General features: G+C 40.0%; 1 protein-coding gene across 3 annotated transcripts in view; it reads left to right on the forward strand.

Annotated features, from left to right (window-relative positions):
- LRCH1 (leucine rich repeats and calponin homology domain containing 1) overlaps window positions 1–16,656 on the forward strand; it is a 237,921-nt gene that overhangs the window by 98,801 nt on the left and 122,464 nt on the right. For all 3 annotated transcript variants that reach the window (XM_070409153.1, XM_070409155.1, XM_070409156.1), the window contains exon 2: window positions 15,529–15,673. In XM_070409153.1, the coding sequence (XP_070265254.1) occupies window positions 15,529–15,673 (145 nt within the window). The remainder of the gene's footprint in view (window positions 1–15,528; window positions 15,674–16,656) is intronic.

Consider the following 16,656-nt stretch of genomic DNA (forward strand, 5'->3'; position numbering starts at 1 on the left):
TACCCACAGGAACAACTGAGCTTCCCTGTATTACAGTGCTATGAATCCATAGTCCGAGCAGGGCTTTGGTGTCTTATCTACTGGTTTAAGCTCTTGCTTCTGCCACTTAGTAGCGTTACAGACCAAAGTCCATGGGTGCCTTATGCTTCAGAAGGCCAAAACTCCAAACATCAGGATTTGGAGTAAGGAAAGGTTTCCTGATGGAGAAAGCGCCAACCGAGAAGATGGGAGACCTAATGGTGCCTCAAATGCATCTTATTCTCTGGATGAGGCCACAATTTTTAAGGGGCCAGGGCAGTGGTTCTCAACCTTCTGGCCCTTTAAATACAGTTCCTCATGTTGTGACCCCAACCATAAAATTATTTTTGTTGCTACTTCATAACTGTAATGTTGCTACTGTTATGGATCGTAATGTAAATATCTGATATGCAGGATGATCTTAGGTGACCCCTGTGAAAGGGTCGTTCGACCGCCAAAGGGGTCGAAACCCACAGGTTGAGAACTGCTGGGCCAGTGGGATCAGGGATGAGCAAATGCTGGTGGGGCAAGTTTCTTTTTAAGTTTTATATATATACATATACACACATACGCACACACACACACAAACATGCACATACACACACACACACACATATATGTGTGTGTGTGTGTGTGTGTGTGTATATATATATATACTAGAGGCCCGGTGCATGAAATTGGTGCATGGGAGTGGGGGGGGGGGGGCGGGGCCCCTCAGCCCGGCCTGCAGCCTCTCCAATCCGGGATCCCTCTTGCAATCTGGGACCGCTGGCTCTTAACCGCTCACCTGCCTCCCTGCCTGATTGCCCCTAACCACCTCTGCCTGCCGGCCTGATTGCCCCCTAACTGCTCCCTTGCCAGCCTGATCACTCCCTAGTTGCCCTCCCCTGCCAGCCTGATCGCCCCCTAACTGCCCTCCCCTGATGGCCTGATCGCCTTTAATTGCCTCTGCCTCAGCCCCTGCCACCGTGGCTTTGTCCAGAAGGACATCCGGAAGATGTCCAGTCTAATTAACATATTACCCTTTTATTAGTATAGATACACACACACACACATATATATATGTAAAATGTTTTTACTGGTTTGAGAGAGAGAGGAAGGGAGAGGGGGAGAGAGAGAGAAACATCAATGAAAGAGAACCATCAATTAGTTGCGTCCTACACACCCCCTACTGGGGATGGAGCCCACAAATAGGGCATGTGCCCTTACTGGGAATCAAACCAGTGACCTCTCCAGTGCATGGGATGACACCCATCCCACTGACCCATACTAGACAGGGTGGGGACAAGTTTTAATTGGAGGATTTTGGAACTTGGACATTTATGGTAAAGGGGCGTCATCAACATGGGATCAGTGTACCCTTGGCTTCTGAAAAGGTTCCTGTGTGCCACAACCTTTTGCAGCAAGGATTCAGGATCTGGAAAAGGGGCTGTGCACAAATGAACACACTAGACAAGAAATATAAATTTAGAAAGGATGGGAGCCAGGCAGATAACTTCCCTCTATCGGAGAAGCTCTCTGAAACTCCGGACCCATCAGCTTTTAATTTACTTGAATACACATTTGTCCTTTAAAAATGCAAACAGCCATATCAATGGTAAAGTTTGGTAAACAATAAAAGGATTATCAGGTTAGGGGATTGCCTTCAGCCATTCCGCCAACAACAATATGCTGATTTTCAGCCCTTGCTGAATATCAAAGTCCATTAGCCTTCCAGCGGACTTCTCACATAATTATGCTAACTACTTGTTGGTCTTAGCCTCCAGCACCTGTGTTCAAGTTTCAGTTATGTCCAGGTTCTGTGTGTGTGTGTGTGTGTCCTCTTTGGTTCCAGATGCAGCTGGAGGCCAAGGTTCTCTCTTTTGTGCATGCTTCAGCTACTTGACCTGAAGTCCTGGTCTGCTGTCTAGAAAACAGGTCAGCACCTGGTCAAACAGGATAGGGCCATTTTTTAAGCTGGCTCTTCAATTACAGTAGCTGTGTCCTCAGGCAAGTTACCTAACTTCCTTGGGCCTTAGTGCCCACAGGTATCTGGGAGTTATAACAATATCTGCCTCACTAGGTTACGCTAAGTATTCAAGAAGGAAAAAGCCTAAATTTCCCTGATCATAGCCAATTCATAATATGTAAAACTCCATTCCAGATCAGATTTTTGTTGCTCAGATTGCAACAAAAAGTAGTTGAGGAGGAGTTTAGAAGAAGAATCTAATCATGCAAAGGTTAACTCTGGTTGGCACAGATTTTCTTTATCAAATTGGGATGCCTGGTGAGGTACTAGCCTGGTGTCCCAATTGGACCCTTCCTAGACTCCACCTCCTGCTCCTAGGAGAGCACCACCTATTGGTGTGTTTTTATAGGAAAAGCTAAGAGGTTGGATTTTCTAATCATCCACATTTTCCCTAAAATACAGGGAATCAACTGGATATCCAAGGAATCTTGATGCCCAAGTCACACACTGAAATTTCTGGCCATGGGCTGCAGGCTTCAGGATTTGTCAAAATCTTTCAAGTAATTCCAGTGTACAACAAGATTGAGAAATGCTAGGCAAATGTTCTATTTAGGAAAATAGCTCATATTCCAGTTTGTTAATACCGCCATATATAAGAGCTCCTCTTTGAGCTCTGTCCGCCTTCTGCCATGGATTTGCCCTTTCCAAGGCCAAGTGAGGGACATGCATCTGTGTGAGCATTGTGAACTGACTGTTCTCTTATAGTTGTCTTTAATTACAACTAGGTCCTAGATTTCTCCTTCATCTTCTTAATTTTAATTTTTTTAGAAAGAGAAGGACCAGATCTTATTTTATTTCTCTGCTTTCAACTAACAGAAAACATTTTTGAACAAAATTTTTTTTACTGTCTGTAATTGGATTACCACTCTAGTTTATCAGTGTCAAAACATCTTAATCCAGATGGACTTCCCTTGGCCATCTGTAAAAGATGGTTTCAGTACTGGAATAAGTAAAGCATAGAAAGGTAAAAGTGCTCATCAGGCAGGACTAATCTTATCTCTTCAGAAGCTCTGACCAGCACTTACTATTGGACTCCTTTTCTCTCTTCCAATAATAAAGTTTATTGAGAATTAAATGATACTCAGAGATGAGAAGGGAAGAGTAAGTCATGTATTAAAAAACCTATTTTAACCTCTTCAGTGAAACACAGTGCTTATATTTAGCATAACTAGAAATTTAAGCTGAAGTTTCTACTTACCATGCTTCCTATAGCCACTCCAGCATTTAGCCCATCAGCCGCCATTGTTTTCAGAACCTTCCCCCCCCCCCCAAACATCCTATCTAATAAAAGACAAAAAGGGTAATTGACTGTACCTTCACTACACTTCCCATTGGCTAACCAGGGTGATATGCAAATTAACTGCCAACAAAGATGGTGGTTAATTTGCATAGGTAGGCTCCAAGCAGTGGAGCAAAGCTAAACGGCCCCAAAGCCGGCCGAGCAGCGAGGCCTCATGGCCCCAGGATCAGTGGAGCCGCGAGGCCTGATGGCTGGGGGGGGGGGAGAGGGGAGGCCTTTGGCCAGAGCCCAGCCAGAGCGAAGGCCTGGGTCCCGGGTGCCAGAGGAAAACTGGTGCCAGCAGCCAAGGGAAGGGAAGGCCTATTGCACGAATCTCTTTGTGCAACGGGCCTCTAGTAATGTTTATAACATTCTTACCCTCTGGATTATGCACAGAATGTATTGACTTCACTTTTATGGTAAAAAGTCAGTGAAGATTTCATTGCTGTACCTTTCTAGCAATCTAGCTGCAGGGATATATCATGGTCTTGCTGGCCATTATTCATGGAGAAAGAGTTGCCTTGTGTGGGGAACTCACTCAGGCCTATATCTAACTCTTAAGTTAGTTGCAAATGTAATGACTTATTAATGACTTTGGGCAAGTCACAAGTTGGTGATTTATATGAGGTGCTAGATGCAAAGCTGCAGATATAGTGTCTGGTACGATGGAAGGGCTCAGCTGATTGCAACATTATTTACCCAACTGGCTCATAGGTCAACACTCAACCACTGAGACATACCAGCCAGGCAAATTTTTGGATATTTACCAGTATAGTAGATGAAAAATATTTTCCCATGTAGTTCTAGTTTGAATGAGATTATAATTTTTTTCATATTCTTAAAGAAACTTTTCTGTGAGCCATCTGTTCATATCCCTTTTCTTTCTTTTATTATTATTTTCTTGGTTTTCAGTCTTATTATTATTGACTTATTATTATTATTTTTATATGTATGGAAATTAACCTTTTGGGTTTATGACTTGTAGGGCTTTCTACCCCCCCCTCCCCCCACCTCTCCGACCCCCCAAGTTCCTTGATTGTCATTTGTGTTTTTGGTGGAGTTTTTGTTTTAAAGTGCCATAAATTTTGTTTTTACTGTGTCAAACATATCAGTCTTGCTTTATGCCATTCATGGCAGATCATAAACATAAACTTCCTATGTGTTATACTAGTGCTGTTATGGCTTCACTTTTTACAAATAATCATTTGATTTATTTAGAATTTATTGAGCTAAAAGGAGTGAAATACGCAGTCATCCTTGGTTTGTTTCAAATGGCATTCAGTTTTCTCAAACTGTTCACTTACTTTACATCTTTTTCCTGTTGATTTGAAATGCCACCTTTATTGCATACTTTATTTCCATGTGTATGTGTCTTTCACTTATTTCCCATCTTTGTAAATTGTTCCACTGACCTTCCTCCCTGTCCACCATACTGCTTTATGATATGATTTTACCATCTAGGAGAGCTGGTTCCCCTCAGAGCTCTTCTTTTTTGAGAGATGTTATATTTGCATTGTTGTTTTACCATGCAATGTGGACTTTAGGACTTTAGAGCCCAACAAGTTTTAAAAATGTATCCTATAAGTATTTTTAAAATTGGGAGTGTATTAAATTATATAGGTATAGCTTAGAGAGGCTTGATACCTTTTTAATGTCTTCTTTTTTAAAATCATGACATATCTTTTCAACTGTTTGAACTTTTTTGGTTTTCTTCATATAAACTTTGCATATGTCCTAAGATTTTATAGGTCTTTTATTCTTTTGCTATAATAAATTGGGTCTCTTCTGTTGTATCGTTTTGCTAGTTTGTGTGTGAAGACTATCATTTCAGTATATTAATTGCCTATCCTGTACCTTTTTACATTTGTAATAGTTTTTCTATTAATATTTTTATATTTTCCTGGAAAACAATCATATTTTCTGTAAATAATGATAACTCTGTCTTTTACTTTTCAATTTTGTTTTTTCCTTCCTTTTCTTATCCCATGTCATTGGCTAGTACCTCCTGAATAACAGTAAATAGTAACAGTTGTAATAATGGTGATGTCTTGTCTTAACTTTAATGGTAAATGTATAGTTGTACATGATTTAGCAATGAATAAAAGCATAGTCTCTCTCATGCTGTAAATTTTGTAAGGAAATGTTCAACTGTTCTCCTTTTATTAAGCAATTGCATTAAGAATGAATATAACTGTTCTAAAACTGATTTATGGTGCTGAATGCACTACTTGGTAAAATTACTAGAGATCACTGAATTGTACACTTTAAATGGGTCAAGTTTATGAAATGTAAAACAATAAAGTTATTTTATAAAAAGAATGACAATTTTACCACATATCTTTTAGTACCTATAGAGATGATCATGTACCATTTCACTTTTACTCTATTTATATGATGAACTGTTTAAATAATACAAAAATACTGATATTGCTAGAATATATCGCACTTACTCGTAGTGTGCTAATCTTTTTACGTAGTGCTCAATTCTGTGTGCTAACTTTTTAAAATAGCTTTTAGAGGGAGGAAAGAATTTAATCGATCAGTTGCTTCTCATCCGTGTCCTGACTGGGGATTGAACCTGCACCCTGGATATGTGCCCTGACCGGAATTGAACCCTCCATCTTTCAGTGTATGGGGCAATGCTCCAACCAGTTGACCCACACTGTCAGGGCTGTTTGCTAATTTTTAAATTTAGGTCTTATGACAATACTTAGAAAGGATACTCATTTAATTTCCCTTTGTGTACTTTCTTTATTAGGTAATGGTATCAATATTATATCTTACTGTTTAAATAAGAATTTGAGCTTTTCTTTTTTATATGGTTTGGAATAGTTTAAATATTATTAGAATTGTCCATTTAGAATTTCTTAGAATTCCCCCAAAAGTCATCTAGGCCTGTTTTTGTTTACTTATGTATTTGTTCATTGGAAGGACAGTCATGAAGGTAGCTCTTTTAATTTTGTTTCATTATAGTATTGACCTATTTAAGATTTCTCTGTGTGTGTGTGTGTCTGTGTGTGTGCGTGTGTCTGTGTGTGTGTGTGTGTGTGTCTGTGTGTGTGTGTGTCTGTGTGTGGAGTGTGGTTCCTTAAGTATGCATTATATGTTATTGACTAAACATCTTCAAGTTACGCTGATTGAGTCCCTCATAATAAAGTATGAGGTGATCTGTTATTGTTGAGTTATTGTTTTTGAGAGTGGTGGCTCTTTTCATATTCAGTGTTTTATGGTATTTGACAATCTCCCATTCCCAGATTTAGACATTAAGGACTATTCTATATTTTCATTTTTGAGATGGTGACATTATATACCTTATGTGTGTTTACATTGCTTGGTAGACCAAGAGAACATTTGGCCAAGAGAACCCAGTTTTACTGCAGGTCATGTGGCAGACACAGTGCCAGTCCTTAATGGGTACAACTACTTTTTCTCCTTCTTATACATTGTAGGCACTCAGAAATCCCAGTGGATGAAATATTTGTTACCCTACCTGGTTTGGCTCAGTGGATAGAGCATTGGCCTGTGGACTGAGAGGTCCCGGGTTCAATTCTGATCAAGAAAACATGCCCGGGTTGCAGGCTCGATCCTCAGTAGGGGGCTTGCAGGAGGAAGCCAATCACTGATTCTCTCTCATCATTGATGTTTCTCTCTCTCTCTCTCTCTCTCTCTCTTCCTCTCTCAAATAGATAAAAATATATTTTTAAAAAATAAATATTTGTTTAGCATCTACTATAAGTTTGCTTGGGGAAGATATAAAAATCATATTCTGAGAGAAAACACATGTTATAAATGCAAAATTGAATTAAAGAAATTAAATGTGGTAGTTATATGTATTCAGATATATTAAAGGATACAGTTTACATTCTTGTCTGGGGGAGAATAACGTTGAAATAATTTTCAGATAGAGTGAAAAGTAAATATTGATTCAGTTACCCTTCTTTCTGGCTTGAATTTACAAATTAATATAGAGAGCTAAAACTGTTTCAGTAGAATTTTTGTTTAGTTTTTAATTTTTTTCTTCATTGATTAAGGTATTACATATGTGTCTTTATCCACCCATTGCCTCCACACCACACCACCCATGCCCTTACCCGCTGGTGTCTGTGTCCATTGGTTGGGCTTATATGCGTGCATACAAGTCCTTTGGTTGATCTCTCTCCCGTACCCCACCCTCCTCTACCTTCCCTCTGAGGTTTGATGATCTGATCAATGCTTCTCTGTCTCTGGATCTCTTTTTGTTCATCAGTTTATGTTGTTCATTATATTCCATAAATGAGTGAGATCATGTGATATTTATCTTTCTCTGACTGGCTTATTTTGCTTAGCATAATGCTTTCCAGTGCCATCCATGCTGTTGAAAATGGTAAGAATTCCTTCTTTTTTTACTGCACTGTACTATTCCCTTGTGTAGATGTACCACAGTTTTTTAATCCACTCATCTGCTGGTGGACACTTAGGCTGTTTCCAGATCTTAGCTATGGTGAATTGTGCTGCTATGAACATAGGGATGCATATATCCTTTCTGATTGGTGTTTCTGGTTTCTTGGGATATATTCCTAGAAGTGGGATCACTGGGTCAAATGGGAGTTCCATTTTTAGTTTTTTGAGGAAACTCCATACTGTCTTCCAGAGTGGCTGCACCAGTCTGCATTCCCACCGACAGTGCACGAGGGTTCCTTTTTCTCCACATCCTCACCAGCATTTGTCATTTGTTGATTTGTTAATGATGGCCATTCTGACAGGTGTGAGATGGTACCACATTGTAGTTTTGATTTGCATCTCTCAGATGATTAGTGACTTTGAGCATATTTTCATATGTCTCTTGGCCTTCCTTATGTCCTCTTTCAAAAGTATCTATTTAGATCCGTTGCCCATTTTTTGATTGGGTTGTTTATTTTCCTTTTGTTAAGTTGTATGAGTTCTCTGTAAATGTTGTAGATTAAATCCTTATCGGAGATAACATTGGCAAATAAGTTCTCCCACGCAGTGAGCTTTCTTGTTGTTTTGTTGATGGTTCCTTTTGCTGTACAGAAGATTTTTATTTTGATGACGTCCCATTTGTTTATTTTCTCTTCAGTTTCCATTGCCCTGGGAGCTGTATTGGTGGAGATATTGCTTCGGCATATGTTTGAGATTTTGCTGCCTATGGATTCCTCTAGTATTTTTATGTTTTCCCATCATATGTTTAAGTCCTTTATCCATTTTGAGTTTATTTTTGTGTATGGTGTAACTTGGTGGTCTAGTGTCATTTTTTTGCATCTATCTGTCCAATTTTCCCAACACCATTTATTGAAGAGACTGTCTTGATTCCATTATATGTTCTTGCCTCCTTTGTCAAATATTAATTGAGCTTAGTTGTTTGGACCGATTTCTGGGTTCTCTATTCTATTCCATTGGACTATATATCTATTTTTGTGCCAGTACCAGGCAGTTTTGAGAACAGTGACTTTGCAATACAGCTTGAAATCTGGTATTGAGATCCCTCCTACTTTGTTCTTCTTTCTCAGGATTGCTGCAGCTATTCAGAGTCTTTTTTTATTCCAGATGAATTTTGGGGGAGTTCGTTCTAGGTCTGTGAAATATGCCATTGGTATTTTAATGGGGAGTGCATTGAATCTATAGATTGCTTTGGGTAGTATGGACATTTTAATGATGTTGATTCTACCAATCCATGGACACAGTATGTTCTTCCATCTGTTTATGTCTTCCTCTATATCTTTTTTCAAAGTACTGTAATTTCCCGAGTACAGGTCTTTTACTTCCTTAATAAATTTTATTCCTAGGTATCTTAATTATTTTGGTGCGATGGTAAACGGGATTTTTTTTTAGTCTGTCTTTCTGTAAATTCACTATTGGTGTTTAAAAATGCCATAGATTTCTTGGCATTAATTTTGTATCCTTCTACATTGCCGAATTCATTTGTTAAGTGTAATAATCTTTTGATGGAGTCTTTAGTGTTTTCTCTCTACAGTATCATGTCATCTGCGAATAATGTCAGTTTTAAGTCTTCCTTTCCAATTTGGATGCCTTTTATTCCCTCTTCTTTCTGATCACTATGGCTAGCACTTACAGAACTATGTCAAACAAGAGTGGTGAAAGAGGACATCCCTGTATTGTTCTTGTTCTTAGGTGAAATGGTGTTAGTTTTTGCCCATTGAGTATGATGTTGGCTGTAGGTTTGTCATATATGGCTTTTATTATGTTGAGGTATGATCCCTCTATTCCCATTTTGCTGAGGGTTTTTATCAAGAAAGGGTTTTGGATTTTGTCTAATGCTTTTTCTGCATCAATTGATATGATTATGTGATTTTTAGCTCTCAGTTTGTTTATGTGATGTATCACGTTTATTGATTTGTGGATATTGTACCATCCTAGCATCCTTGGGATAAATCCTACTTGGTCATGGTATATAATCTTTCTGATGTACTGCTGGATCTGATTTGCTAGAATTTTGTTGAGGATTTTGGCATCTATGTTCATGAGGGATATTTGCTGTAATTCTCTTTCATTGTGTTGTCTTTATCTTGTTTTAGTATTAGGGTAATGGTGGCTTCATAGAATGAGTTTGGAAGTGTTCCTTCGTCTTGAATTTTTTTGGAATAGTATGAGTAGGATAGGTTTTAGTTCTTCCTTGAATGTTTGGTAAAACTCACCTGTGAAGCCATCTGGCCCTGGGCTTTTGTTTGCTGGAAGCTTTTTGATGACTGCTTCAATTTCCTCCATAGATATCGGCCTATTGAGATTTTTAGATTCTTCTTGATTGAGTTTTGGAATGTTGTATTTTTCTAGGAATATGTCCATTTCCTCCAGATTGTCTAGTTTGTTGGAGTACAGCTGTTCATAGTATTTTTTAACAATCCTTTGTATTTCTGTGGGGTCTGTTGTTATTTTGCCTCTTTCATTTATGATTTTGTTTATTTGGGTCCTCTCTCTTTGTTTCTTGGTGAGCCTGGCTAGAGGTTCATCAATCTTGTTTATCCTTTCCAAGAACCAGCTCTTGTTTTCATTGATCTTTTGTATTGTGTTTTGTTGTTTTGTTTTGGGTTTTTTTGGTCTCTATGTCATTTATTTCTGTTCTGATCTTTATTATCTCCTTCCTTCTGCTCACTCTGGGATTTTCTTGTTGCTCTCTTTCTAATTCTTTAAGTTGTAGAGTTAAATGGTTTATTACCCATGTCTTTCATGTTTTTTTGTTTGTTTGTTTGTTTGTTTGTTTTTGAGGTAGGCCTGTAGAGCTATACACTTTCCTCTTAGGACTGCTTTCACTATGTCCTTTAGATTTTGGACTGTTGTGTTTTCATTGTCATTCGTTTCCAGAATGTTTTTAATTTCTTCTTTGATCTCTTTGGTAACCCAATCATTGTTTAATAACATGCTATTCAGATTCCAAGTGCTTGAATTTTTTATTGTTTTTATTATATTTTATTTCTAATATTATGCCATTATGGTCTGAGAAGATGCTTGATATGATTTCAATCTTCTTGAATTTGGAGAGACTTTGCCTGTGACCTAATATGTGGTCTATCTTTGAAAATGTCCCATGTGCACTTGAGAAGAATGTATATTCTGTGGCTTTGGGGTGAGATGTTCTGAAGATGTCAATTAAGTCCATCTGATCTAGTGAGTCATTTAGGATTGCTGTTTCTTTGCTGATTTTTTGTCTAGAGAATTTATCCAGTGATGTCAGTAGGGTATTAAAGTCCCCTACTATGATCATATTGCTGTTGATCTCTCCCTTGATATCTTCCAGGACTTTTTAAATGTATTTGGGTGCTCCTGCATTAGGTGCATATATGTTTATCAGGGTTATATCCTCTTGTTGTATCAATCTCTTTAGTATTATGAAGTGACCTTCCTTATCTCTTCTAATGGCCTTCACTTTGAGGTCTATTTTGTCAGATATAAGTATTGCTATCCCAGCTTTTTAAAAAACGTATATTTTATTGATTTTAGAGAGGAAGGGAGAGGGAGAGAGATATAAACATCAATGATGAGAGAGAATCATTGATTGGCTTCCTCCTGCACCCCCCTACTGGGCATTGAGCCCGCAATCCAGGCATGTGCCCTTGGCTGGCATCGAACCTGGGACCCTTCAGTCTGCAGACCAATGCTCTATCCATTGAGCTAAACCAGTTAGGGTAGCTATCCCAGCTTTTTTTTTTTTTCATTTCCATTTGCCTGAAAGATATTTATCCGTCCCTTCACTTTCAGTCTGTGTGAGTCCCTTGTTCTGAGGTGGATCTCTTTTAGACAGCATATATATGGGTCATGTTTTTTTTTATCCATTTAGCCACTTGATGTCTTTTGATTTAGTCCATTTATGTTTAAAGTTATTATTGATAGGTACTTGTTTGTAGCCATTTTTATTTTTTGTGACTGTGTTCCTTCTTTACTTTTTATTTCTTCTTTTTACACCAGTCCCTTTAGCATTTCTTGCATTGCTGCCTTGGTAGTGATAAACTCCTTTAGCTTTTTTTTTTGTCTGTGCAGCTCCTTATTTACCCTTCAATTTTGAATGATAGTCTTGCTGGATAGAGTATTTTCAGATTCAGTCCCTTGCTTTGCATCACTTTGTAAATTTCCTTCCATTCTTTTCTGGCCTGATGTGTTTCTGTTGAGAAATCATTTGATAATCTAATGGGAGATCCATTGTATGTAACTTTCCATCTCTCTCTTTCAGCCTTTAAGATTCTCTCTTTGTCTTGAACATTAGCCATTGTAATTACAATGTGTCTTCGTGTGGTTCTTATTGGGTTCATCTTGTTTAGGACTCTCTGTGCTTGTGTGACTTTTTTCTTCCCCACATCAAGGAAGTTTTCTGACATTATTTCTTCAAATAGGTTTTCTAACCCTTGTTCCTCTTCCTGTCATTCTGGCACCCCTATTATTCGTATGTTGCTTTGTTTCATCTTGTCCCAAAGCTCCCTTAGGTTTTCCTCCTGTCTTTTAATTTTTTTCTCCAATTGCAGTTCAGTTTGGGTGTGTTTTGCTTCCCTGTCTTCTAATTCGCTAATTCAGTCCTCTGCTTCTCCTAGTCTACTGTTAAAACTTTCCATGGTGCTTTTTATTGCAGGTCCATCACTCTTTATTTCTTCTTGATTCTTACATAAGTTGTTGATTTTTTCATCTATTCAGTTTATGAACTTTATGATCCTTATTCTGAATTCTTTTTCTGACATATTGCATGCCTCCTTTTAACTTTTCTGCTTTTCTGGCGATTCTTCCTTTTCTTTCTTTTGGGGGTTTCTTTGTCTCCCCAATTTTGCTCTCATCAAGGATTTATGTGTCGAGTCATGCAGGGGCTGCTCTTTGGGCAGCGGCTGCTCCTCAGGTGGTTGCGGTGGTAGCTTCCCTGTTGGCGGCGGCTCCTCTGGGAGGCGCTGCTCACAGCAGTGATGGCTCTGCTGGCTGGCGGGGGCAGGCTCCTCATGCAGCTGCTGCTCCTCAGACGAGGACAGGCTGCTCACAAGGCTGCTGCTCCTCAGATGGGGGTGGGCTGCATGTGGCTGCTGCTCCTTGGACAAGGGTGGGCTGCTCGCAGAGCTGCTGCTTTTCAGACAGGGGCAGGCTGCTTGTGTGGCTGCTGCTCCTGGGACGGGGGAGGGTTGCTCATGTGGCTGCTGCTCACATTATTGCAGTGGCCTGGGCTAAAACGTTGGGCTGGTCAGATGGGAGCATGTTTCAGAACTCACAGGAGCCAGTGACCTGGGTGGCTGGAGTCTCAGTGACCATGGGGCCACAGGTGTAGCAGTAGGTCCCTGACAAATGTAGAGTACTGGGTGTAATCTCAGGCACCCTGGGTGGAGGTGAACCTGGGCTCCCAGTCACAGAAGCTCTCCCCTTCAAAAAGGTAAGGCCTCTGAGGAAGAGCTGGCTACTCCATGACTGTTTGCAACAGTAGCAGATACTGCCTGGTTAGGCGAGCCTGGTCACACTGCTCCCGAAGGTCCTGCAGGATCTAACTGTGACACACACACACACACACACACACACACACATCCACATACTCCTCTTTTGCTCCCTCCCTCACTCACGCTCCCTCCCTCACTGCTGCCTTCTTCCTGCCTCTGTAGTTAGGTCTGGAGTGTTCTTGACCCATTTGTGGATGGAGTCTCCTCTCCAGATGTCTGGTTATGTGGCTCGCTCTCTACCGCATTGGCCAAACAGGATAAAATTCACCTTGACAAGACACAACACAAAGGGAACAAAACACAAATGTACTCACAACACCAATGACTCCATATAAGTGACCACCAGAGAAAAAGAATTAGGGGAGAGAAAAGAGAGCACAAAGGATATTAAAGAGAGAAAAAATGGTATGGGAGGAAAGAAAAACAAGAAAAAGGATGAAAAAGGGAAAAAAAATTTTATATAATAAAATGGTAATATGCAAATTGACCCTAACAGCAGAACGACTGGGAATGACTGGTCATTATAACACACACTGACCACCAGAGAGCAGATGCTCAATGCAGAAGCTGCCCCCTGGTGGTCTGTGCACTCCCACAGGGGGAGCTCTGCTCAGCCACAGCCAGGCTGACGGCTGCCAATACAGCGGTGGTGGTGGAAGCCTCTCCCGCCTCCTCAGCAGCGCTAAGGATGTCTGCCTGCAGCTTAGGCCTGCTCCCCGCTGGCAAGTGGACATCACCCAAGGGCTCCTGGGCTGCCAGAGGGATGTCTGACTGCCAGCTTAGGCCCAATCCTCTGGGGAGGGGGCCTAAGCCAGCAGGTGGTCATCCCCTGAGGGTTTTTTGTGCACCGGGCCTCCAATATATATATATATATATATATATATATATATATATATATATATGGAGAAAACTTCAGGGAACAAACAGATAAACCAAAACATGCAAACACCAAATACCCAGTAAAGAGTGTGGGGGTGGAATCTTATATACAGAAAGTAAGGTTAAGGAATTGGATGAATATGGGGAGGGCCTCAGTTCAACATAGAAGTAGATAAAGGGTGAGTGGAAAAGAAAAAAGAGAAAGAGAGGAAAATAATAATAATAATAAAATTTTAAAAATTAATTAAAAAGATAAAATAAAAAAATAGAATGATCAACAAATAATACGAAAAGAAAAAGGAAAATAAAGAAAAAAGAAGAAATAGGTATAACAAAATAATAATAAAATAAAATGAAATAAAAATAAAAAAGGGAATTGTCATTCCTTTCCACCCATTAAGATCCCACTCTTCTGTACTGTCTGCTGCTTCTCAGTTTCCTGTTGCTGGGACTGAAGGCCTCTCTTTAGGCCAGCCCCTGTGGACTCTCAGGGACTATTTAGATTTTTTTTTTTGTATCCTTTGTGCCACTCAGGGTGTAGTCTGGGTGTAGTCTTGGTTGCCTGCAGACTGCAGGGAGGGGCTATCTCTTCAGGACAAATTGGCTGCTTAGGTCCTGCACAGCAGGTATGACTCATTGCCAGACTCATGGCCACCTGTCCCCAACCCTCCCCTCTCCCCAGACTCCACAAGTCCTCACCTCTACCTGTACCTCACCCACGGGTGAGTGTCTGTATTTGAAAGGTCTTATGAACTAGGTTCAGTGAACAAAAGCAAAGACCACAAAGAGGAGAAAGAGCTGCGCTTCTGTGAGCCCCTCTCCCGCTGGCACGGCGCAGCCTAGGCAGCCATCCAGGCTGCCCCCTCTGGGCTCAGTCTCATGTTGTTGTGGACCAAGACCTAGAATCCCCTGCCGCCAGCAGCCCTGTGGACCTACTTTCCACAGTCAGACGCTATACTTGTCCCAAGGGATGGGGCCTTGGTGCCATGCGGTTTCCCTCTGACCCTCTGGGCTTGGAGGTCTCACAGTTCTCTCCAGCCCAGATCCCTGATTTTACTGTTCTCCAGGCACCCTCTGCCCTTCCTGGCTGCAAATGGTCTCATCAGCTGTGTCTACTTTGCCAATTCAGGATGGATGTTATTCGATTTAGTTGCTCATTCTATCTGCTCAAGGACAAAGCTCAGGACACATCCATTTATTCTGCTGCTATTTTGTCTAAATATTTTTGTTTTATTGTATATCTTGGGCTAATATGCTAATAAATGGAGATCACACATCATACAAATAGTGGTGCAAAAAATGATAATGTCGATCTAAGTGTAGGTTATAATGATTAGTCTAAAACATGTTAAGGAAAAAGTATGGTAGTTGATAAAATTGTATTAGATTATGTTGAAGATGTATTGACAAAATATTCTTTCTTTTTCTCGTAGATTTATCTAAAAACAGACTGGTTGAAGTTCCAATGGAATTATGCCACTTTGTATCACTGGAAATTCTTAATCTGTATCATAATTGTATCAGAGTCATTCCTGAGGCCATCGTTAATTTGCAGATGCTGACTTACTTAAACTTGAGGTAGGTTAACTACAAAGGTTGTAGAAAAATTCAAGTAAAAATATGCTTTAATTTATGTCAGGTTTTTTTCTCTTTCCAATTGCTGATCACCCTTTGAAGTAAATCACACAAAGATCATTTAAGAACTATCTTCTATAATACATTTGTAGTGTCATTAATACTGTTTTTGGTCCTAGAATTTTCTGAATGTCAATATGACAAGATGTTTTTGCTTTTTAAAAATAATTTATATGGTATCGTTTCTACTTTTTTGCGGGGGCTGACCAGCAGACCCTGAGTGATGGATGAATGTTTACTCTGACACAAGTTTGCTGTGAAAGAGAGAGCTAAGGGATTGCCTGGCTAAAGCAACCAGACAGCCTCAATCGCCTGCCTCTTCAAGCTTTTATTATAACAGCAATTTGAGATAAAGTGTATCTTTTAGCTACAATCAGTAGGGTAAGTAATTTGTGTCTGCAGTGTCCTTTAAGCAAGGGCACCTAAAGATTCTGGTAAACACCCAGGGGCTCAGCTTGTTTGGAAAAGTCATGGCAGGAGCTGCCGCCTTCAGCAAGGTCCATCTAAGGCCCCTGACCTTTTGGAGTTTCCTCCTTACAGACTTTTCAACCAAGTCTCCTGTGCTCCCCCACACTTTTTGTCTCTTTTAAAAATGTTTTTATTGATTTTAGAAAGACAGGAAAGGAGAGGGAGAGAGAGAGAAACATCAATGAGAGAGAAACATCGATTGGCTGCCTCCTGCATGCCCCCCACCGGAAATTGAGCACAACCCAGACATATGTCCTCAAACCAGTGACCTCTTGGTGCATTGGATGACTTTCAACCACTGTGTCACACTGGCTGGGCTACTTTTTGTCTCTTTTCTGCTTGGAAGGTTGTTGGTATATTGTTTTCAGGTACTGATGTAGATTTTGGAGGAGGAAGATGAAAGGAAGTAAAAAAAGAACATGAGCTTTGGAACAAATTGGGGCTTTAATGGGCTTTGG

Source organism: Myotis yumanensis, unplaced genomic scaffold, assembly GCF_028538775.1.
Source record: "Myotis yumanensis isolate MYYU_CA2020_CCGP unplaced genomic scaffold, mMyoYum1.0.hap1 SCAF_3, whole genome shotgun sequence".
Taxonomy (NCBI): Eukaryota; Metazoa; Chordata; class Mammalia; order Chiroptera; family Vespertilionidae; genus Myotis; species Myotis yumanensis.